The following is a 23,593-nucleotide window of genomic DNA, read 5'->3' as shown; positions in this document are numbered from 1 at the left end:
GAGAACCTCGGATTTGTCGGAATCTTTTTTTATTTTAACCGATAGCTCGAGTTGAATTTCCAGTAATCCTCGCTTTTTCATTTTTGTCCAAAAGCTCAAACACCACTTTCATAAATAATGTTTTTTTTTTTTACTAAAAAATTATAGACTAGCGCTTGGCTGCAATAATTGGAGGAGAAAACTGATGCTGGAAGGAAGGAAGGATGGCTGATGTTCCAAATCCAATCAAAAGACCTCAGAAGCTTTATTCGGGGAGTCGTGGGTTTGATCCGAGGGCACGCACCTGTAACTTTTTTGAGTTATAAACGTATTAACGATCTCAGTCCGTGTTTGGTTTTCGTCGAAAACAACCGTGTCTTAATCGCAATACGCGCATCGCAACGTAATCTGCTGACGCCGCGTCTCGGCCGCCGATGGTCGACCGCGTTCGACATAATGACCTAGTTTTGCGTTTTGTCGTGTCAGAATAAATTGTAAAATAATAAATCGCAGCTATACTACTATTATACTGCAACTATGGGTTCAGAAATAAAATTAATCACCGAAACAGAGCATATGCTTTTTAAAGCATTCTCTGAGAAAAAGGCGGAAAACGAGAAGCTTCAGCTCATAATTACATCTATGGAGAAGCAAATATTGGAGCTAAAAAATAAAATAAAATTTCTGTCGAAAGAAAATACAATGGATACTAGCCAGAATAATACCACCAAGGAAACTTCACCGCAACCAGCGGAATATCAAACGGATGAAGAAGAATTAGCCAGAGAGACAGAATGGATTAGAGCTAAAAGCAGGAAGAAAAGAAAATTGAACACCTCCCCCGAGCAGTCCACATCCACCAATCAGCATGATGATTCCTCGACCAGTCTTAGTAAGGAAAGGAAAAAGAAAATTCCACCACCCCCGCCAATAATAGTAGATGACGTAACAAATTATCAGTCATTCTATGACTTATTAACAGAAGGTCCTTCTGGAGATTCTTTTCGAATTAAAATGTTAAATGGCAACAATGTTAAAATAAATGCTAACAATGAAGATACATATCGGTCAATCACTAAAACATTGACTGCAGGGAAATTCCTGTGGCATTCTTTTGAAAACAAGCAAGATAGGCCCATTAAAGTCATGGCCAAAAAGCTGCATTTTACCTGTAAGCCAGAAAGAATAATCGAAGACCTTCAGAATAAAGGGTTTAAGGTTGAAAATGCCGTCAATAAGCTAAGGTGGAAAAACAAGGAACCACTAAACATGTTCCTGCTAAGTTTTACGAATGGGGAAGACATCGACAAAATTTATGGAATCACCTCGATTCTTGGATGCAAAGTGGAAATACATCCACTGAAATCATCGAAGCTCATACCACAGTGTAAAAAATGTCAAACGTATGGGCACACCCAGAAGTATTGCTCCAGAGAGCCAAGATGTGTCAAATGCACTGGAAAACATCTAAGTGTTGAATGCAAAAAACCAGCTGAGCAGAAACCTAAATGTGTACACTGTGGGGAAGCTCATCCAGCTAACTATAGAGGCTGCATAGTAGCCAAGGAAATGCAATCCATCAGGAACAGGAAATACAAAAAACCATCTTCTCAAAACACTCAAGCAACAAGTGGTATTACAAAACAAACTCCAGTTGCTAAAAATGTGCGACTTCCCGAAATTAACAAAGAAAATCCTAGTAAAAAGGTAACATATGCACAAGTAGCCTCAAACAAAATGTCCAACAGTAATAACACGAGCGATCCTACCTTAAATAAACTAGACGAGATCTTGAAATTTATGTCATCATTCGATGATCGCCTGCGAAAACTTGAAAATGGCACTAACAAAGCCCCTTTTAAAACCAAATAATGGAAAAAGAACTAAAACTATTGGCATGGAATTCTAACGGACTATTCCAACATCAACATGAGCTACAAGTAGTCCTAGATACTGAAAATATCGACATATGTTTGATCTCCGAAACACATTTCACAAAAGAATCCTACATCAAATTTAATGGATATAAAGTATATCACGCCCTACATCCTAATAATTCAGCCAGAGGAGGTAGTGCTGTTATAATAAAAGAGAGTATTTGTCACTACGAAGAAAGTAAATACGAAGAGTCTGAAATCCAAGCAGTGGCAGTAAATATTAAAACAGAACGATACCCAATTACAATTGTAGCCATATACTGCCCACCAAGGCATTCTCTAAAAAAATATGAATACGTGCGTTTCTTGAGACAATATGGACACAGATTTATAATTGGTGGAGATTTTAACGCCAAAAATATTTTCTGGGGCTCCAGACTAACAACAACAAAAGGTAAAGAATTGCTAAGTGCGATCAAAGACTTGGGATGCGACGCGATCAGTACAGGTATGCCGACCTATTGGCCTACTGATCCTCAAAAAACCCCAGATCTGATAGACTTCTTTATAACTAAGAACATCTCACCAAGGTACCTAAATATTGAAGGAAAATATGACATGAATTCGGACCATTCACCAATATTGTTAATATTGAATAAACATAACATTGCATTCAAAGAAACCAAGATAACTCTAGTGAATAACAATACAGACTGGGAAAGCTTTAAAATAGAGTTAGACAGTACTATAAACCTAAAGGTCCCCTTAAAATGCCAAGACCAGCTCAATATGGAAGTAGCTAAATTTATAACAGACATACAAAAATCAGCCTGGAATAATACGCCATCGATAAAAAAAAGGAGTAAGGGTACCACCTATCCTAAGGAAATTATACAGCTCATTAGAACAAAGAGAAAGCAGAGAAAAAAATGGCATGCCTCGAGATCGCCACAAGACAAAAGAATACTGAACAAACTCGCGAAAACAATCAAGAAAGCAATCAAAAGTCATAATGACACTAAGTTAAATGATTACCTACGAAGCTTGACCAATGACCGAGAAACTGACTATTCTCTTTGGAAAGTAACAGGTAATCTAAAAAGACCTATCACACATATACCACCTATTAAAGAATCAAACGGAAAATGGGCTATCAATAACATTCAAAAAGCTAATAGATTCGCTCAGCATCTGGAAGATATATTCCAACCAAATGAGGGCCATACAATTGATTTCAGTGAGAATGAAGAAAGACAAGATGACCTGCAAAATATCAGACTTGTGACACCAAAGGAAGTATCTGAAGAAATAAAGTTCAATTTAAGCAAAAAAAAATCTCCAGGATATGATCTCATTACCGGAGAAATTTTAAAAAACCTACCTCGGAAAGCTTTAGTGAAACTTACCAATCTCATAAATGCATCATTTAGACTAAGACATGTACCTGAGTTATGGAAAGTTGCTGAAGTTATTATGATCGCTAAACCGGGGAAACCACCCCATGAAACAACATCATACAGACCAATCTCTTTATTACCAGTTATTTCAAAATTATTTGAAAAACTGTTACTCAAAAGAATAAAACCTATACTAGAGGAGAGAAAATTAATACCAGATCACCAATTTGGATTCCGTGAAAAACACTCAACGATAGATCAAGTCCACAGAATTACTGACATAATAGAGAAATCATTAGAAAATAAAAAAGTGTGTTCTACAGTCTTTTTAGACGTAGCGCAAGCTTTCGATAAAGTGTGGCACGAAGGGCTTATCTATAAACTCAGAAATATGCTACCAAAGTCATTTGCAGATATTCTTGAATCATACATCTCAAATAGATGGTTTAGAGTTCGTCAAGAAGATGCGTATTCTGAACTCAAGGAAATTAAAGCTGGGGTACCACAAGGAAGTGTCTTAGGTCCGGTCCTGTACTTATTATACACCTGTGATATTCCAGCACTAGAAAATAACACTATTGCAACATTCGCTGATGATACTGCCATAATAGCAACTGGAGAAAGTCACGAAGAAGCAGTAGAAAAAGTTCAAGCTGCCATAAATAAAGTCAACGATTGGACTATAAAGTGGCGAATTAAGCTAAACGAGTCGAAATCTATGCATATAGATTTTACCAATAAGTTACCAAAATATCACCCAATTTATCTAAATCGGCAACTTATTCCCTACGTAAATACAGCGAAGTACTTGGGTATGACGCTTGACGCAAAGCTTCGGTGGAAAGCTCATGTTAAAAAGAAACGTGAGGAGTTAGAATTACGCTACAAAAAAATGTATTGGCTGCTTGGAAGGCATTCCACGCTCTCATTACATAATAAACTTATGCTATACAAGCAAGTTCTGATGCCTGTATGGACGTATGGTATACAACTCTGGGGGTGTACTAAACCGACCAATGTTCAAGTAATACAGAGATTCCAGAACAAAGTACTCAGGGAAATAACAAATGCACCCTGGTATGTAAGAAATCACGATCTCCACAGGGACCTTAAGATAGAGTTCGTAAACAAAATCATCCAAAAGTACGCAGAAGCCCACCAACATCGACTTCGCCATCATGTTAATTTGGAGGCTGTGAAGCTTCTAGATAACATGGATATCAAAAGGAGGCTCAAAAGAACCAAGCCGTTCGAATTAGTGTTAAAAAGTACATAAGTGCAGCGTTTGTGTAATAGTGCTTGTGCTACTTTATTTTTCTAGGTCACAAGAACATAGTGAACTGTAAGTACGTGTTAGAATAAACTAAGGACAGTTATTGGACTGTAAATTAGATTTAAAAATTAATCATAAGTAGAAGTTTAAGCTAGAATAATATTACTTATTAGCCCATAGGCTAGATGGTAGTAGTAATAAAGCTGCCATTTTATAATGGTGCTTTATGGTAGGAAAAAAAAAAAAAAAAAAAAAAAAAAAACTATTAAATAATTAAATATCACTTGATTTAATGGTGAAGGAAAACATCGTGTGAAAACCTGCATGCCCGAGATTTTTTCTTAAAAGAATATTAGCAAAGTTAATTACTGACAATTTAGTCCGTATTCCCCCTTCCCCTCCAGTTAAGCATAAAGCTTGTGCTAGGAGTACGTACGACAATAGTGCAACGGGTGGGATTTGAACCGGCGCCCTTTAGGGTGTCAGTCTGCTCCTTTAACCGTTGAGCTATCGAGGCTCTAAAATCTAAATCCATACTAAGATTATATATGTGAAAGTGTGTGCTAGCTTTTCATGGCCCATCCGTTCAACCGATGTTAATGAAATTTGGTACAGAGATAGCGTGCATCCCGGGGAAGGACATAGGCTACTTTTATCCCGAAAAATCAAAGAGTTCCTACGGGATTTTTAAAACCTATATCCACGCGGACGAAGTCGCGGGCATCATCTAGTTCACCATATAATGTTCTCAAAGGTTTGTGAAGTCTGCCAATCTGCACTTGGGCAGCGTGGTGGACTATAGCCAAACCCTTCTTATTACAAGTGGAGACCCATGCTCAGTAATGATCATTAGACTACTAGACCTACGGTAGTCTGTAAAGTTTCTAATCTAGTGGTTTGTGCGTTGATAGATCAGTCACAAGTCTGTTTATAATAATGTTTTGTTGCTATAAATTATAGTTTAATTGTTCCATCTAAATTAAGGTGACATTTACAACTGCGTACCCTACCCCTCATTGCTAAAGGTCATAGTCCTTTCCCATTATCAAATAAATCATAATGGTAGAGGTTGTATTGTGATGGTGAGTTTGTTTTGGCTCTTCTCAGACCTGGGCGCATTTGGAACCCTCGTACCTTTAGTTTTAAGTTTAATTATCACCTTACAAATCCGACAATTGACCATCAAAACGTGAACAGTACCTACTTACGCGGCAGAGAATAATGCACATCGGCCTTTAGAATGACATTTCGGCTTTGTAGAGCGTTGTCTCTGTCACTCGTACCTATATGACGTCGGTCTCAACGACAGATTGTTCTACAAATCCGCTATCTCCGTCTAAAGGTCAATGTACATTATTTTCTGCCACGTACTGTACAATTGTACTTCATCATGATCAACCCATTACCGGCCCACTACTGAGCCGGGGGTATCCTCTCAGAGTGAGAAGGGTTTAGGCCATAGTCTGCTATGCTGGCCCAATGCGGATAGGCAGGCTTCACACACCTGTGAGAACATGGAAAACTCTCAGGCATGCAGGTTTCCTCACCTCCCGGGATCGAACCCCCGACCTCCCGAAAAGAAGGTGGACGTCTTAGCCACTAGGTTATCACCGCTTGTACAATAGTGCAGTACGCAGCCGACAGTAATGTAGATCGACCTTTAGAAGTAGATTAGCTAGAGCAAAGTCCAAATTCGGTTAAAAATAAATAAAATATATGAAAAAGACTACAAGGACCACATGTTAAATATACGTTACTATAGCTTATCCCCGCGACTTCGTTCGCGTGTACTAGGTACACAATTTTCAAACTCCTATTTTACCCCTTAGGGCTAACATTTTCAAAAACCTTTCTTAGCGGACGTCTACATCATAATAGCTATCTGCAAGTCTTTCAGCCCGATCTGTCAAGTAGGTTGAGCTGTGGGTTGATAGATCAGTCAGTTTCTGGTGACTGACTAAGTGATAGGGTGATCCATAGATTAATATGTATCTACTCGTATCAACGCGGCAACGCACAGATTAAAACTATTGGGTGGATGAGACATACAGATTAAGCTATTACTTAATAAGAGATCTCATAAGAAAGGATTTTTGAAAATATCAACCCCTAAGGGGGTAAAATAAGGTTTTGAAATTTGTGTAGTCCACGCTGGCGAAGCGGCAAGCAGGAGCTAGTAATTACTTGCGTCGTAGGTACCCATATTATTACTGTCAAAGTGCGTTTGTTTGTTGGTTTATTGGTTTGTTGGTTTGTCCTTCAATCAGATCACAACACAACGGATAGACGTAATTTTTTGCATGGGTAAAGAGAGTGTATGTCACTCTCTTTACCCATGCAAAAAATCACTACTTTTTATCCCGGAAAATCAAAGAGTTCCCGGGGGGTTTTAAAAAATCTAAATCCAGGCGTACGGGCGGCATTAGCTAGTAATAAAAATATACATATTTCATTTATATCTTACTTTAAGGTCAAATCATATGCGTCATATAGTATCAAATAAATAAATTAAGACTGAATTTGTTCAGGTGTCCATATAATCGATTATTTTCCATTGAAAAAGTGAAAACAAATGATTTTAATTATATAGTGTTGATATTTTAAAATTGTTGTCTTATATAACAGCAGTTTAGTCTGAGACTGAAAGTGTTGCTGAAAAGTCGAGCCATGCTATTAAAGACCATCTTACTTTTGGCGGTAACAGCTTGTGCAGCTGGTAAGTAGAAAACATTGGTCAAGTACCTACGAGTCAGGCTCGCGTACCGAGGGTTCCGTACTACAGTGGTATTTTGCGACATTTTGCACGATAAATCAAAAACTATCATGCATAAAAATAAATAAAAATCTGTTTTAGAATGCACATGTGAAGACCTTTCATATGATACCCCACTTGATATAGTTATCCTACTTCGTTAATTGAAAATAGCAATATTTGTTCATGAACACATTTTAATTTTTTTCTTGTGATTGAACCACAAATTCACGGTTTTCAGATTTTTACCCTAATGTCTACTATAAGACCTACCTGAGTGCCAAATTTCATGATTCTAGGTCAACGGGAGTACCCTATAGGTTTCTTGACACACAGAGAGACAACAAAGTGATCATAATATAAGGGTTCCGTTTTTCCTTTTGAGGTACGGAACCCTAAAAATTGGTGTTACTCTAAAACCTAAAGTTTTACCACACCTTTTCAGTGCCATCCAGCATTATCCGACCCTGTACTACGACCTCATGCGTGGCCCGCAACCTCGCAGCCCACTCGAACTGCAACCCCAACGTGCGGGGGTTCGTGCCCAGCGCCTACACCATCAAGAGGTTCCGTTTCGAGACCCCCTACTTCAACGCCTCGTACATCGACAACGATTTGATCATCAGGAACCATGACAAGTGTTTTCTCTCTGAGTTTTAGTGAGTATATCTTATTGGTATAGTCCGTGCAAAACTGTGGGAAGAGGTAGTTACCTTCTTCTTCTTCTTCTTCACTCTGGGCTGGTTTCCGCACTTAAACGTTTCCGTCTGTTGTGCGTGAGGTAGTTACCTATGTGAGGCAATAAATAAGTAACTAAGTATTTCTTGAATAGAATAGAATAGAATAGAATGTTTTTTTATTCATGTAAACTTTTTAAAAGTGCTTATGAATAGTCAGGTAGTTTTAATTTACCACTGGTTCGGAATGCCGTTCCTACCGAGAAGAACCAGCAAGAAACTCGGCGGTTGCTCTTTTTAATTTTTCAATTTACAATGTTATTATACCGTACTATACAAGCCATTGCAGCCCCGTGCATTGCTGGAGCGAGTCAAATCCAAGCTTTTTTATCGTTTACATAGTCTGCGACTGTATAATATGCTTTTTTTAGGAGCATACTTTTAACACATTTTTTAAACTTGTGTAAAGGCAAGTCTAAAATTGCTTGTGGAATTTTATTATAAAATATTACACTCATTCCCACAAATGACTTTCGCACCTTACAGAGGCGGAGCGCAGGAGTAGCGAGCTTATTTTTGTTTCTAGTTTGCCTATCATGGAGATCACTGATTTTTTTGTAACTGTGAATGTTTTGTCGTATGTCTTGAATGTCTTGATTAAGACGTCAATAAAGGAAATAGCAATGGTTAAACTTAAAAGCCCTGAATTTATCATTTCGGTGGCTGTTTTCATAACATTTTTCAGTGCAATTTCCCCCATAAAACAAAAAACTATTAGACTTTTGGCTTCTTTTATTTTAATGATGAATACTTAGTGATAGTATTGTCACAAAGTACCTAATTTTATAATTAACTCAATTTTATAACTGGTAAGTAAGTAAAAATGCATGTGTCCTAGAAAGTCCTTTCATTTCGGTGACTTTTTGTTTATCCAGAATATTTTTGCATGAACATTTTTTGATTTTTGATGAATCTAACGATTCTCTCCTCCATGGAAATGGCGACTAACGGTAGTTACGCACTCATCCGATCGGAGTCCGTGAAAATAAGTTCCTTTTTGTTTTGTATGGGAGCTTATATGTCGTAGATAATCGCTGGTAGGTATTCTCACGGATGACGGATAGAACTCGGATGACGGAAGTGCTGAGCGTAATCGCCGTAAGGGGGTAAAATCATCATCATCATCATGATCAACCCATCACCGGCTCACTACAGAGCACGGGTCTCCTCTCAGAGTGAGAAGGGTTTTGGCCATAGTCTACCACGCTGGCCATGTGCGGATTGGTAGGGGGTAAAATAGGGGTTTGAAATTTATGTAGTCCATGCGGAGTAAGTCGCGGATACAAGCTAGTTTAACTATATTTCCAGCTACAACGTGGAGACTTACAAGCTAGTGCTGGGCTTGGACTGCCCGGGGCTGGAGTTCGAGTCCAGACGTACCGTCATACAGCACAACTCTCTGCAGGAAGACGAGGAATTCGATTACTACTACCAGGGGTGCTACGGTGAGTATTTTTTTTAAATCAAGTATACCAGATATTTATTTTTGTCTCTCGCCAAACTGGTGAGCCAGTTTGATGGCGAGCTAGCGCTAGGAAAGCGTTTAAAAACCGGTCCAGTGCGAGTCGGACTCGCACACAAAGGGTTCCGTACCATCACTACCCTTATTATAAATGTGAAAGTGTGTTTGTTTGTTGGTTTGTCCTTCAATTACGTCGCAACGGAGCAGTAAGGATCGACGTTTAAGACCTGGGACATAGGCTACTTTTTATCCCGGAAAATCAAAGAGTTCCCACGGGAGTTTAAACGTTTGTTGTATGGAAGCCCCCTTAAATATTTATTTTATTCTGATTTTTATTCTTCGATTATTCTTTACACACACACACACACACACACGCACACACACACACGCATGTCGGACCAATCAGTCGCGAGCAAGCGCTCGGAAACACACACATAATATAGTGTACGTTACGTATACCGACACGAGCATGAGCCACTCGCCTTCGTGAATTGCAAGAACTGTATTCATCATCATCATCATGATCAACCCATCACCGGCTCACTACAGAGCGCGGGTCTCCTCTCAGAGTGAGAAGGGTATTAGCCACAGTCCACCACGCTGGCTATGTGCGGATTGACAGACTTCACACACCTTTGAGAACATTATGGAGAACTCTCAGGCATGCAGGTTTCCTCACGATGTTTTCCTTCACCGTTAAAGCAAGTGATATTTAATTAATTAAAACGCACATAACTCCGAAAAGTTAGAGGTGCGTGCCCGGGATCGAACTCCCGACCTCCGATTAGAAGGCGGACGTCCTAACCACTTGGCTATCACAGCTTCTATATTCAACTGAACTGTAAAAGAACTGTATTAAATGAATGAAAATTCCACTTATTTGTAGCGCTAATCCGTCTGACGGTCGAGTTCAACCTGAAGATGTCAGGAGTGGAGCCCCTGAACCTGTGCCGCACCCACACTTTCGCTGACGTCACCTCGCTGCCACACTATAGCATCAATCCCAACGGTGAGGACTTTACACTTTTTAGGGTTCCGTATCTCAAAAGGAAAAACGGAACCCTTATAGGATCACTTTGTTGTGTCTGTCTGTCAAGAAACCTTTTTTTTTTTTTTTTTTTTTTTTTAGGAGGAGGAAAAATCCCTAATGGACTTCTGTCTATCGACAGGGTGTGTCCGACTCGCACGGACTAAAAAGACCTCCCCCTCTGCGAGATCAGCACGGAACCGTGTAACATTACTTCGTGCTGACCCTCTGTTGCTCTCTCTCCTTTTTTTCTTGTTTTTCTCTATCCTCCCTTCTCATCATTATGGCTCTCAGCATCTGACCGTATCTGTGCCACTCATTCTCGCTTGACACCATACGGGCTACCAGATTTTGGGCGTTGACACTGTCGCTTGCTCTCTGTGCTGCTTCTCTAAAATCCGCGCACGCGGGACACTCAAAAATCGCGTGTCTCGGGGTGTCTTCCTCTCCGCAAAAGTAGTGTCAAGAAACCTACACGATACCTACTTCCGGTTGACTTAGATTCATGAAATTTAGCAGACATTAGTTGTTAAGCAACTTATTCCTAAGCTTTCTGATCATTCAAATAATCCTTTACGAATAAAATAATCCTTTTAGGTTTCATGATTGTTCACAGATCTTTTAAATTTCATGATCGTTCTCAGATCTTTTAGATTTTATGATTGTTCACAGATCTTTTAGATTTCATGATTGTTCACAAATCTTTTAGATTTCATGATTGTTCACAGATTTTTTAGATTTCTTGATTGTTCACAAATCTTTTAGATTTCATGATTGTTCACAGATCTTTTAGATTTCATGATTGTTCACAAATCTTTTAGGTTTCTTGATTGTTCACAAATCTTTTAGGTTTCATGATTGCTCACAAATCTTTTAGGTTTCATGATTGTTCACAGATCTTTTAGACTTCTTGATTGTTCACAAATCTTTTAGATTTCATGATTGTTCACAGATCTTTTAGATTTCATGATTGTTCACAGATCTTTTAGATTTCACGATTGTTCACAGACCACCAAACAGCGAGCTTCCTGTCGAACGACGACGCTTTCCTCAGCATCTACGAGAGGGAGACGTTCCACTACCGCGGCAACCAGCTCGCTCGGTACTTCATCAACTCCATCATTTGCGACTTCGGCTGTAACTTCTAGACTTCTATTCTATTGCCCGCTCTTCACTCGCGCGAATCGCGGCGCAAAAACATATTATACAAAACTAGCTTATGCTCGCGACTTCGTCCGCGTGGACCACACAAATTTCAAACCCTTATTTAATCCCCTAAGGGGTTGAATTTTCAAAAATCCTTTCTTAGCGGATGCCTACGTCATAATAGCTATCTGCATGTCAAATTTCAGTCCGATCCGTCCAGTAGTTTGAGCTGTGCGTTGATAGATCAGTCAGTCAGTCAGCCAGTCAGTCAGTCACCTTTTCCTTTTATGTATTTAGATTTTGCGACTTTTCCAGACTTTTATGTGAAAACTTTACCTAACCTAGTCTTCAAATTTAGAATTAATTTTCCGTCCATTTTTAGCAATTACCGGCACTGGGGGCGCCACTAGTCTATGGTCTATGGGCACTAAATATCGGTACTTCCTCTTGGCGTTTTCCCGGGCGCCTTCTTGACTCCCTACAAATTATTTTGTCTCTGTAACAAAGGGAACACTTGACGGCAACATTAGTTCCGATTTTCGCCACGCGCCGAAATAGCCTTGTCGCACTGTACATTACATTAGTTCCACGGGTTTTTCGCAATGTTATGGCGAGGTGTTTTATTTTTGTGGTCATTCTGTGTCATTTTGTAAGTATATATATTTCGCGCCATTCACGGAATTTCGCGTTGCGATTCGCGCGAGTGAATAGCATGGGTTTTATATTATAGTCCGTACAAAATGACTCCTCACGCGCCATTTTAACTCTATGGGTCAACTGTTATGTCAAAAGTACTGTTCACCTTTAAAGTAACGACTAAAATCGTATTTTTGACATGAAATTTGACACAAAAATTTAAAATGGCGCGTGAGGAGTTAAATTTTACGCGTTATAACTTGGGTGTCCTTATTTTTGATAGTGTTTTTGGTATCATATTAATGTAAAATATTGTATTAAACTAAAATGACAACATATTTAGGTACTTACTTATATCAAAATTCTAAACGCTTGGGTCCTAGGACACATTACACTTAATTTTACAAATTTGTCTAAAACAATTTACAAAATTCAAAATTAAAACAAAGTTATGTGTACACCTTCTTATTTAGATGTTTTTTTCGGCTTATTTATTAATAAATTTTATTTTCGTTGACAGTGTTTTATTTCAGAGCATTTACCCTTAATTTTACACAAATTACAGTCTAAAATAGTTTACAATTGAATTAAATTTTAAATTACAATAAATTACCTCTGAGCACGGGTCACATGACACATCTCAGAAAGAAGGGTTTAGGGTTTCTACGCTGCCCAAGTGCGGATTCGTAGACTTCGCAAACCTTGGAGAACATTTTAGAAATCTCAGGCATGCAGGTTTCCTCAAGATATACCTACCTTAATCTTTCACCTATATATTGTTCACCTGTATTCAAGTCATCAATCAATAAATTTTATTATTCTTGAAACTGTTTTATTTTGGTGAAATCTGTGACGTTTTCACAGCCCCACTTCCTATTATAGTAATAATTAAAGTTATATAAATTATTGCAATATTTCGCGGTATTATTTAGTCAAGCATTACTCACTTGGCGGCCATATTGCTAAATTGTTGTAAAAGTTTACGCAAAATTATTCACTACTAGCTGATGCTCGCGACTTGGTACTCGTGGATTTAGGTCTTTAAAAATCCCGTGGGAACTCATCAATTTTCCGGGATAAAAAGTAGCCTATGTCCTTCCCCGGGATATAAGCTAACTTAGTACCAAATTTCATTAAAATCGGTTGAACGGTTGGGCCGTGAAAAGCTAGCAGACAGACAAACACACTTTCGCATTTATAATATTAGTATGGAGTATATGGATAGTATGGATTGTGCAAACAGCATTTGCACATAGTCGGCATGAACTTAAACTCTAGCATTGTAAGTACTTTCAAGAACTCTAGTACTTAAATACGTTTTCGTAAGTACTTAAACAAAATAATAATCATCATCATCAACAACCGATAGACGTCCACTGCTGGACATAGGTCTCTTTATAATATTTTATAATAAAATTCCACAAGCAATTTTAGACTTGCCTTTACACAAGTTTAAAAAATGTGTTAAAAGTATGCTCCTAAAAAAAGCATATTATACAGTCGCAGACTATGTAAACGATAAAAAAGCTTGGATTTGACTCGCTCCAGCAATGCACGGGGCTGCAATGGCTTGTATAGTACGGTATAATAACATTGTAAATTGAAAAATTAAAAAGAGCAACCGCCGAGTTTCTTGCTGGTTCTTCTCGGTAGGAACGGCATTCCGAACCAGTGGTAAATTAAAACTACCTGACTATTCATAAGCACTTTTAAAAAGTTTACATGAATAAAAAAACATTCTATTCTATTCTATTCTATTCTATAGGGACTTCCACACGCCACGGTCTTGCGCCGCCGCCATCCAGCGGCTCCCTCCCTTCCAACACTGCGGCTTCCGGTGCGAGGTCGCCATTCCACCATATACATATATAATATATACTATATATTCACAACGGGAAGTACCCTATAGGTTTTCTTGACAGACACGACGGTCAGACGGACAGACAGAAATACTCAAGCAGTTCAAATCATAAAATCCGGCCAAGTGCGAGTCAGGCTCACGCAATGAGGGTTCCGTACTACAGTCGTATTTTTTCGACATCTTGCAGGATAATTCAAAAACTATGATACATAAAAATAAATTAAAATCTGTTTTAGAAAGCACAAGTGAAGCCCTTTCATATGATACCCCACTTGATATAGTTATCTTACTTAGATAATTGAAAATACTAATTATTAGTTCATGACCACAATTTAATTTTTTTGTATGATGCAACCACAAATTCACGGTTTTCAGATTTTTCCCCAAATACCAGCCATAAGACCCACCTACCTACCAAATTTCATGATTCTAGGTCAACGGGAAGTACCCTGTAGGTTTCTTGACAGACAGACAGACAGACAGACAGACAGACAACAAAGTGATCCTATAAGGGTTCCGTTTTTCCTTTTGAGGTACGGAACCTTAAAAATTCACTCTAACAAAGTGGTACCAACAACAGGATTGGTTGAGTTTTAAGATGGCATTTAAGCCATTTTACGTTGGGAATAAACAACTAAGTAGGTAACAAGTAATATTATCTATATCATCAATGTAAATTTAAAATAACTTAACATTTGACCCAAGATCAAATCGGCTTGTGACCGTTACCGATTACGTGACGCGCTGACACAACGGCCGGTAAGTGGTAACCGTTTAGTAACGGTCGCTTCAATTGATAAACAAGTCAAAAACCGTTGAACTTAACTTTCTATAAATATTAGTGATATATGAAAGTTTCTACGCGTATTTTGCTTATTTTAGAATAGTACCTATCTGTAACTTTATAGTAGGTATAATCTAAATATATATGAAGTCGGTTAAAAAGAGAAATACCACTCACTCACTGACTGACTGACTGACTGACTGACTAATCACGAAATATCAGAAACTATAAAGCCTACACACTTGAAATTTGGGAGGTAGGTTCTTTCTTGGACGTAGGTGTCAGCTAAGAAACGGTTTTGAAAAGTTTTAGCTTTAAATCTGTGTCTTAAGGTGAGACTGAGTGAGTAGGTAAGTGAGGCCTTTTGCAGCGGGAAAATTTCAGATCTCATGAGAAACCAGAAATTTTACGCGGACGAAGTCGCGGGCATCTGCTAGTCCATTATATACCTAGTAAGTAGTAATCCATATGCATACTAATATGACACAGAGTTTTTTTATTCATCACTAGCTGATAGCTGTCGTAATTGGTTTTGTGGAATCTTGAGTTTTCCTTTATTAACTTGTGTGTTGAAATCGATGTAATGTAAAGTCCGTTAACGTTACGTGTTGAATGCCTTGAAGCTCGTTAGTCCGTTTCCTGCCTAATGTCAGGCTGTCACATTATATGTCATATCTTGTCATATCACTGTCAATGTCTTTAGAGTAGACCACAGACCCAGTGCCTTGTCTATGATCTCTTTGTTTATAGTTGTTGTGTTCACAACACATTTAATTTAGACAATAAGTAACCTACGCGAATAGAATTATAGTCTGGTGCAAAAACTAGTTTAAGTAGGCTATGAACTATGAACGTTCCTTAAGTTTCTTAAATTTACACTTTTGTGTAAAATTATGAGCTTAAAGGTCGTTTAAATTTGAATACAAAATTAATTACTTAAGTAATAGAAATAAACTAAATTAAAAATGTATTTTAATACTTTGTGGATTGCACTCGCATAACATTAATTAAATAGCTAGGTATTCTTTAGCAGCAGACGCAAGGTCAATTATTACTGTGTGACTAATAAGTAATAACTAAGTACATACAATAGGTACTTGATTCTTAAGTATTTATAGTCATTACATCAAACAATGAATCGTTAGTCGATTAAGTGCACATCCGTAACTATGGGTCGACGATCCCAAAGCTTGGGGAATTTTTAAGATCCCAAAAGCGGTGTTGAGACACATTTTAAAACACACAGACACAGTTTAAAAAATCTATTAAAAATATGCCCCTGAAAAAAGCATATTACACAATTGAATCTAAATGATAAAAGAGCGTGGATTTGACCTGCAGCTCGTTCCAGCAACGCACAGGACTGCAAATACTATTTTATACATGGCATAATCTTGTACCTATATCAAATATTTGAAAAGAGCAACCACCGAGTTTCTTGCTGGTTCTTCTCGGTAGGAAAGGCATTCCGAACCAGTGGTAGATGCATCCGACTATTCGTAAGTGCTTGTAAAAGTTTATACGAATAAAAAAGATTTTTATTTATTTATTATTTATTTATTTCGAATGTTCAAAGAATCAAGTTTTGGCCTCAAAAACTACAACTTTGTTTATTTATTTTTTAATATAAATTATAAAAATTAAAGATTCTTTAGTGAAGAATTACGAGAGCCAATACACGATAAGAACAATTTGGCTCGATACAAAAAAACCGGCCAAGTATGAGTCAGGCTCACGCAACGAGGGTTCCGTACCACAGTCGTATTTTTTCGACATTTTACACGATAATTCAAAAACTATGATGCATAAAAATAAATAATAATCTGTTTAAGAATGTACAGGTAAAGAAAGCCCTTTCATATGATACCCCACTTGATATAGTTATCTTACTTCGAATATTGAAAATACTAATTATTACTTCATGACCACAATTTAAATTTTTTTTGTGTGATTTAACCCTAAATTCACGGTTTTCAGATTTTTCCCCTAAAGCCAGCTATAAGACCCATCTACCTGCGAAATTTCATGATTCTAGGTCAACGGGAAGTAGGTTTCTTGACAGACAGACAGACAGACAACAAAGTGATCCTATAAGGGTTCCGTTTTTCCTTTTTAGGTACGGAACCCTAAAAATCGCGAAGTTTCCCCAAAATACGCATTTTTTACACGACCATTGGGAGAAAAACCAGTTTTATTCGATTGATATAAAACCAATTTTAATAAAATTTCGTATTTATGTTCAATGTTTAATACAATAAGGGATTACGGTATTATTTTATGGTAACAGAGCACAGAATGTTCAATATAAATATTTATCATCATTCCAATCCGCATTTGGACAGCGTGGTGGACTGTGACCTTAACACTTCTCATTCTGAGAGGTCTGACAGGTCAAGATGGCAATCGGGGTATGAGGTGGGGCGGACGCATTTGGACAGCGTGGTGGACTGCGACCTTAACACCTATCATTCTGAGAGGTCTGACAGGTCAAGATGGCAATCGGGGTATGAGGTGGGGCGGACGCCCCGCACACACGCACGTCACCCGCACTCACCCGTACCGACTTACGCGCGGGGGCTCTCCCCGATCGCCATCTCGACCTGTCGCGTACTACAGTCGCTCCGGCGTAATACAGCCTTAAAGCACATAACATGTCGAACAAGGTGAGGTTAGCAAGGCGCAAGGTCGGTCGGTTCGCACGACGTTTTTAGGGTTCCGTGTCTCCACAGAAAAAAGAAACCTTTATAGGATCACTTCGTCGTCTGTCTGTCGCGTCTGTCAAGACCCGTCAAGAGAATCAAAGCTAGATCGAGTATACTTAGAGTACTTCCCGTTCACATAGAGTCATGAAATTAAAAACGAAAAATCTGAAAACCGTGAAACTGTGCTTAAAACATCACAAAGAAACCCGCTAAGTGCGAGTCAGGCACGCGCACCGAGGGTCCCGTACTACAGTAGTTTTTTTAGACATTTTGCATGATAATTAAAAAATTATGATGCATAAAAATAAATAAAAATCTGTTTTAGAATACACAGGTGAAGACCTTTCATATGATACCCCACTTGATATAACTTTATCTTACTTCGAAAATTTAAAATACTAATAATTATTAGTTCATGACCACAATTTAATTTTTTTGTGTGATCTAACCGCAAATTCACAGTTTTCAGATTTTTTCCCGAATGTCAGCTATAAGACCTACCTACCTGCCAAATTTTATGATTCTAAGTAAACGGGATACTTCCCGTTTACTTAGAACCCTGGGTACTTTAGTACCCTGTAGGTTTCTTGACAGATAAGGGTTCCGTTTTTCCTTTTGAGGTACAGAACCCTAAAAAATGTAATTTCTTGTACGATGGTACGGAACCCTCCGTGTGCGGGTCCGACTCACACTTAGCCGGTTTTTTACTATTTGATTCAGTTCAGTTTGAGATTTACTTTGACCGAATAAGTGTGTTTGGTGTAAAAGGTACAAGGTTTCCTCTTTTTATGGGCATTGTACTTTATTTACATGGAATTTAGTTATCTACGTTTACGCAGAATTAAGTTATTTTCGATTATTTTTACTAGATGATGCTCGCGACTTCCCATGGGAACTTTTTAATTTTCCGAGATAAGGTGAATATGGGCCGTGAAAAGCTAGGAGACAGACAGACAGATAGACAGACACACTTTTGCATTTGCAAGAAAAAACCTAGTTTACAAATTTCAAGTTAATAATATCAATAATTAAAACTGTCCCATACAAACTTTAATCCCCTATTTTACCACCCTTATGGACCAATTTTCCAAAAACCCTGAAATACGTATTTCTTCATTTGTGACCGAAAACCCAAAAACCAATTTTCGTGCAAATAACTTGAAAAATGACGGACTTTCACACAATCTTCCATCCCCCATTTAACCCACTTAGGGGTGGAATTTCGAAAAATCCTTTCTTAGTGGATACCTACTCTTTACAAAGAATAGACCCTCCAAATTTCATGTCTGTAGGACCAGTGGTTTAGGCTGTGCGTTGATATATATGTCAGTCAGTCAGTCAGGACTTTGAATTTTATATATATATAGATTTAAAATATTAAGCATCCAATTGAGAACCTCCTCCTTTTTGAAAGTCGGTTAACAAATCTGTAACCAACGTCTGTAACGCTTTATTAGGAACTCTAGAAAGCCTAGACCGAACCATATTAGGTAGTCTAATATAAACCAGGACGTACAATTACGATAAATGAATAATTCGGTACAATAGGTTCATTTTCTGGTATCAATGCATAAATTAAGATGACTTGTGAATCATAGTTTCTTAAGATTATAATAAAAAACCGGCCAAGTGCGTGGCGGGCCATGCGCAGTGTAGGGTTCCGTAGAACTCCTTAACTTGTGAACCCTACTTAGCCATGATAGTTTTCCTTTAAAATTGATTATATATTATACTACTACTGTGAATTTTTTCACGTTCCTATATACTACCATTTGGCTGATAGAGGGGGAGGGGGGAACGGATCTAGAAATCGAAAAATCATGTTCCCACACCCACAGTATTTTTAAAAGACCTATTCAACGATACCACACTCTATGGGGTAGACGAGAAAAAAAATTCATCCCCACTTTACATGTAGGGGAGCTACCCTAAATAAATATTTATCAAAATTTTATTTCACCACTTTGTCGGCGTGATTAATATTTATACCCATGCCAAATTACAGATTCTAGCACTAATAGTCTCTGAGATTAACTGAGGATGGACGGACATGGCGAAACTATAAGGGTTCCTTGTTTACTACGGAACCCTAATCATTTTCGAAACCTGTAACTGTTAATTTAATTTAAGTACAAAAAATGCTCTTAATTAATAGATGTCTATTCACAATCACAAGTTGCAATAAAATAGTAACATCACTTAAATTAAATCACAGACTAAAGTAAAAGATAGACTGAGCTATCGTCAAAGAATGTGTTCAAAGTAAAAGTTCAAATAAGGTACTTTAAAGCTTTATGCAAACTTATAAAGACACTTTTTTTATCATTATTTACTAAGTATCAAAATACAATTCAAAAAGCTTAGTCTAAAACACCACAAAACCACAGAGGTTTGTCCTCAGTGCCTAGCTGCAACGATTAGGTATTAACTAATTACTTAAGAAATAATCCAGTTGTGAGGAAAACATAGGACGTAATAAAGTGCAATTCGGATTATATTAATAGTAAGTGATAGAAAGTAATGTACATCGACCTTTAGAAAGAGTTTTGTAGAGCGTTGTCTCTGTCGTTGAGACCGACAAAACGTCACATAGGTATGAGTGACAGGGACAACGCTCTACAAAGCCAAATCGTCATTCTAAAGCTTGAGCTTCAATAGCTCAACAGCTAAAGGAGTGGACTGAAAACCGAAAGGTCGTCAGTTCAAACCCCGCCCGTTGCACTAAATTTTCGTACCTACTCCTAACACAAGCTTGACGCTTAGTTGGAGAAGAAAGGGGAATATTAGTCATTTAACATGGCTTATATTCTTTTTTTTTTTAATATAAAAAAAGGTCGATGTACATTACTTTCTGCCGTGTACTGTATATGTAGTAGAAAGGTATACCTACCTAGGTTGTGATAGCCGAGTGGTTAGGACGTCCGTTTACGCCTTTCTGCAAGAAGCAACTTGGTAATGAAAAATCAAAATGGTAGGTAAGTAAATCGACTTATTTTCCAAGCGGCTTCTCTGGGTTCGATTCATTTTTGGCAATCTCGTTTACTATTCTATCTTTTTCTTTTGATCTATGTATTAAACAAAACAGATTAGACATGGCAAAATACGTTTTATTGTGTAAACATTGTAAAATAACTCTTATCCCAATCAGACAAGACATAAAACTGCATGACTTTTCACTTAGTGTTTTTAAATACAATCATAGATAAAAATCAACGGACACTTTAACACGTTTGCAAGCAAATTTGAGCGTTAATTATTAACTGTTAAGGTACAAAATATGTTTGTTAAAAATAATCATTTTAAATTTTGTAAAATAAAACGTTAAGAGAAACCCTGTATGCCATTGTGATAAAGTTCAAATTCTTTGTCTGTTAGATTACGCGCTAATGGCAGTGTTGCTAGATTGAGAGTTTTTTCCTAAAAGTAGTGAGTAGATTATAGGTACCTATGTGATTTTTAGGGTTCCATTTTCTTTGATATCCGGGTTAAAGATATATAGGTAGCCTAGGTCATTGAAAAAAAAATTTAAATATTCTTTATTCAAGTAAACTTTCACAAGTACTTTTGAATCGTCGGATGCATCTACCACTGGTTCGGAATGCCTTTCCTACCGAGAAGAACCAGCAAGAAACTCGGCGGTTGCACTTTTCAATCTCCAGGTCTTTAACTAAATTCAAGCAAAAATCACGCCAATCCAATTGCTACGCTGCGGCGTGATTGAAGGACAGACCAACAAACAAACACTATTTGGCATTTATAATGTAAGTGTAGTGATGATATAATTCGGTTTTGAAAGTGTATAAGTAAACAAAACAAGAATTTAACTAAAAAAAATTTTTTGCACTAAGACTCCATGGCCCCAGAGTCTCTCAAAAATATAACTCTCGATAAGAGAGGCACCGCTTGCCGTTTTCAGCTGTTTTGGCTGCGGCTCCCGGTCTCTCAAATTGATTTTAATATCCCGACTAAGAAGTAATATCAGTCACAGCTCGGGAAAATCTTTACAACTCTTGGCAACACAGCACAACGAACTTCACGCCAGTCTTTCTACAACCGACATGCGCAAGAGTCACGTAAACGGTTGACAAGTTTTGTGTACAACAAACAAAAAAAAAACGTTAAAACTAAAATTAAAATAAACCTTGACATGTGAATGTGTGTCGTTTGAATTCGAACTTTTTGTTTAACGAAGTGCAACGCGGACTTATTGGGAATTAGAAGTGTTAGATCATGTTATAATTACAAAATGGAGGATGTGTATACCATTAAAGTGAAAACTAAGCCCGATACGAGGAATTTATACCCGTCTGAGAGGAGATATTCTGCTTCAACAGTTTCTGGATTAGCCTGGGTACATATTGCTTTGGCAGCCACTTCATTTTTACTTGCTTGCCTTGCATTAGCCAATCCTAATGCAGAAGAATCGACGACAATCGCAGTTGAGAAAAATGAGACAAATTCCGACAATTCAACAGAAATAGTTGAAGAAACAACGGATAATGCGTTTATACTTATTCTTGCACCATCTATGATTACAATTTTTGCATTGGCAGCAGGAATTGCATCAATTTTCGCATCTATAAGATGGTATATAGATAGAAACATAACATGGTTATTCATAGTGGCAACAATTTCGACTCTAATATCGTTTGTTTCTTTCGTAATGGTTATTGTATGGTTATTATCAACAGAGGATGATATTTCAGAGTTTTATAAAGACAAAATACCGTTCAAAGATATAATTGTTATCAAACATAGTGATGTTATTGAGAAAAACGCGTCTCATTTTGTTATACCACGTAATTCAACTGAAATAAAAGATGATATTACATCTAAATTGTTTACCAAACGTGTTCTATCGATTAATATATTGATTGCAGCGTTTTTGGAATTATTATGGTCGATTTTGAGCGTGAAAATATCGTACAAAGGCATGAGGAATAACTACAAAGAGGAATTAGAAAGACGTGGTAATTGCGTATCCGTTGTTACGACTATAAAAGGAAATAACACAAAAAAGAGACCTGTAAACGGTAAGTTTTTACCTAAACCCGATTTAATAGATAACTATCCGAGTAGGAAGATAAAAAAGATTTTTCTAGCGCAGAACGACAACGGGTTTTATTTAAAAAATCAGAATAATAAAAATAAACAGAATACGGAAACCAGTTCGGAGTTTTATAAAGAAAGGATGTTGAATTTCTTGAACAGGTGTGCTGAAGGAGGTTCTAATGCAGAAATAAGGACTCCAAGTGTCCAATCAGAGGCCAGAAGAGAATTAGTAGTCCTAGAGGAAGTACTTAATCCTATCCCTGAAGTAGCGAGCGTAGATATTAATTTACAAGAAAATAACAAACAAGAAACTAAAGAACAGTCGAACAGAATTACACCGGTGGGCTGGGGTGATACTCCCGAACATACAGTTTACAACCAAAACACGATAAATTTCGAAAAAATCTTCAGTTTTCGAAAAAAACTGGTAGTGGAAGTGGAAAAATGTGGAAACGAGTGAAAATGCTCAGAAGTCAGAATAACCAATAACGCGTGACAGGTGAAGTGAAGAAAGTGCTCGTTTTGCGTAATTGCGTACCAGTGCTGTAGTTAGCTATATTATGCATAGATTAAAGGAAAATGATGGATGGAGCTCTCTAACAAAAAGTGAAGTCAACGATATTGAGCAATCTGTGAAAATTATTGCATTACGATCATCATCGCGATTTATATTGGCTACACTCATTAAACTCTTTTTCAGCGACTATAATTAAAAAAAAATCCTACTTAATCGTTTATTTTGCCTGAATGTTGTAATATTAATAATTTTGGCAATGTGTATTATAAATTGACCAAGAGCAGAGGGTTCACTGAAATTGGCTTCTATTTATATGTAATGAGCTTTAATGGGCCTGAAGGCTAGGCAAAATTAATTTGGCAAATTAGTTATTGCGTCACTAAAATATTAT

At 37.5% G+C, this 23,593-nt stretch overlaps 3 protein-coding genes across 3 annotated transcripts in view; 2 read left to right on the top strand and 1 right to left on the bottom strand.

Moving 5' to 3' along the window:
* Window positions 1-23,593, bottom strand: part of Cdk4 (Cyclin-dependent kinase 4) — a 201,515-nt gene that overhangs the window by 164,085 nt on the left and 13,837 nt on the right. The gene's annotated exons all lie outside the window — the stretch shown is intronic.
* Window positions 7,194-11,652, top strand: LOC138404343 (fibrohexamerin-like). The gene is made up of 5 exons (XM_069508058.1): window positions 7,194-7,242; window positions 7,724-7,937; window positions 9,324-9,460; window positions 10,364-10,486; window positions 11,513-11,652. The coding sequence occupies exons 1-5, from the start codon at window positions 7,194-7,196 to the stop codon at window positions 11,650-11,652; spliced, it is 663 nt and encodes a 220-aa protein (XP_069364159.1).
* On the top strand, window positions 21,665-23,012 carry LOC117994851 (uncharacterized). Its single transcript, XM_034982838.2, has 2 exons — window positions 21,665-22,666; window positions 22,845-23,012. The coding sequence occupies exons 1-2, from the start codon at window positions 21,880-21,882 to the stop codon at window positions 22,874-22,876; spliced, it is 819 nt and encodes a 272-aa protein (XP_034838729.1). The 5' UTR covers window positions 21,665-21,879; the 3' UTR covers window positions 22,877-23,012.

This window comes from Maniola hyperantus, chromosome 27 (genome assembly GCF_902806685.2).
Source record: "Maniola hyperantus chromosome 27, iAphHyp1.2, whole genome shotgun sequence".
Taxonomy (NCBI): Eukaryota; Metazoa; Arthropoda; class Insecta; order Lepidoptera; family Nymphalidae; genus Maniola; species Maniola hyperantus.
The sequence above is the reverse complement of the archived record's forward strand: the minus strand, read 5'-3'. Positions and strand labels throughout refer to the sequence as shown.

Bases quoted from the DNA above. Each gene is read 5' to 3' on its own strand.
- LOC138404343 (XM_069508058.1), top strand. From the start codon at position 7,194: ATGCTATTAAAGACCATCTTACTTTTGGCGGTAACAGCTTGTGCAGCT. The intron at 7,243-7,723 runs GTAAGTAGAAAA...ACACCTTTTCAG, and splicing joins GGTAACAGCTTGTGCAGCTG to TGCCATCCAGCATTATCCGA. The intron at 7,938-9,323 runs GTGAGTATATCT...CTATATTTCCAG, and splicing joins TGTTTTCTCTCTGAGTTTTA to CTACAACGTGGAGACTTACA.
- LOC117994851 (XM_034982838.2), top strand. From the start codon at position 21,880: ATGGAGGATGTGTATACCATTAAAGTGAAAACTAAGCCCGATACGAGG. The intron at 22,667-22,844 runs GTAAGTTTTTAC...TTTCTTGAACAG, and splicing joins AAAAAAGAGACCTGTAAACG to GTGTGCTGAAGGAGGTTCTA.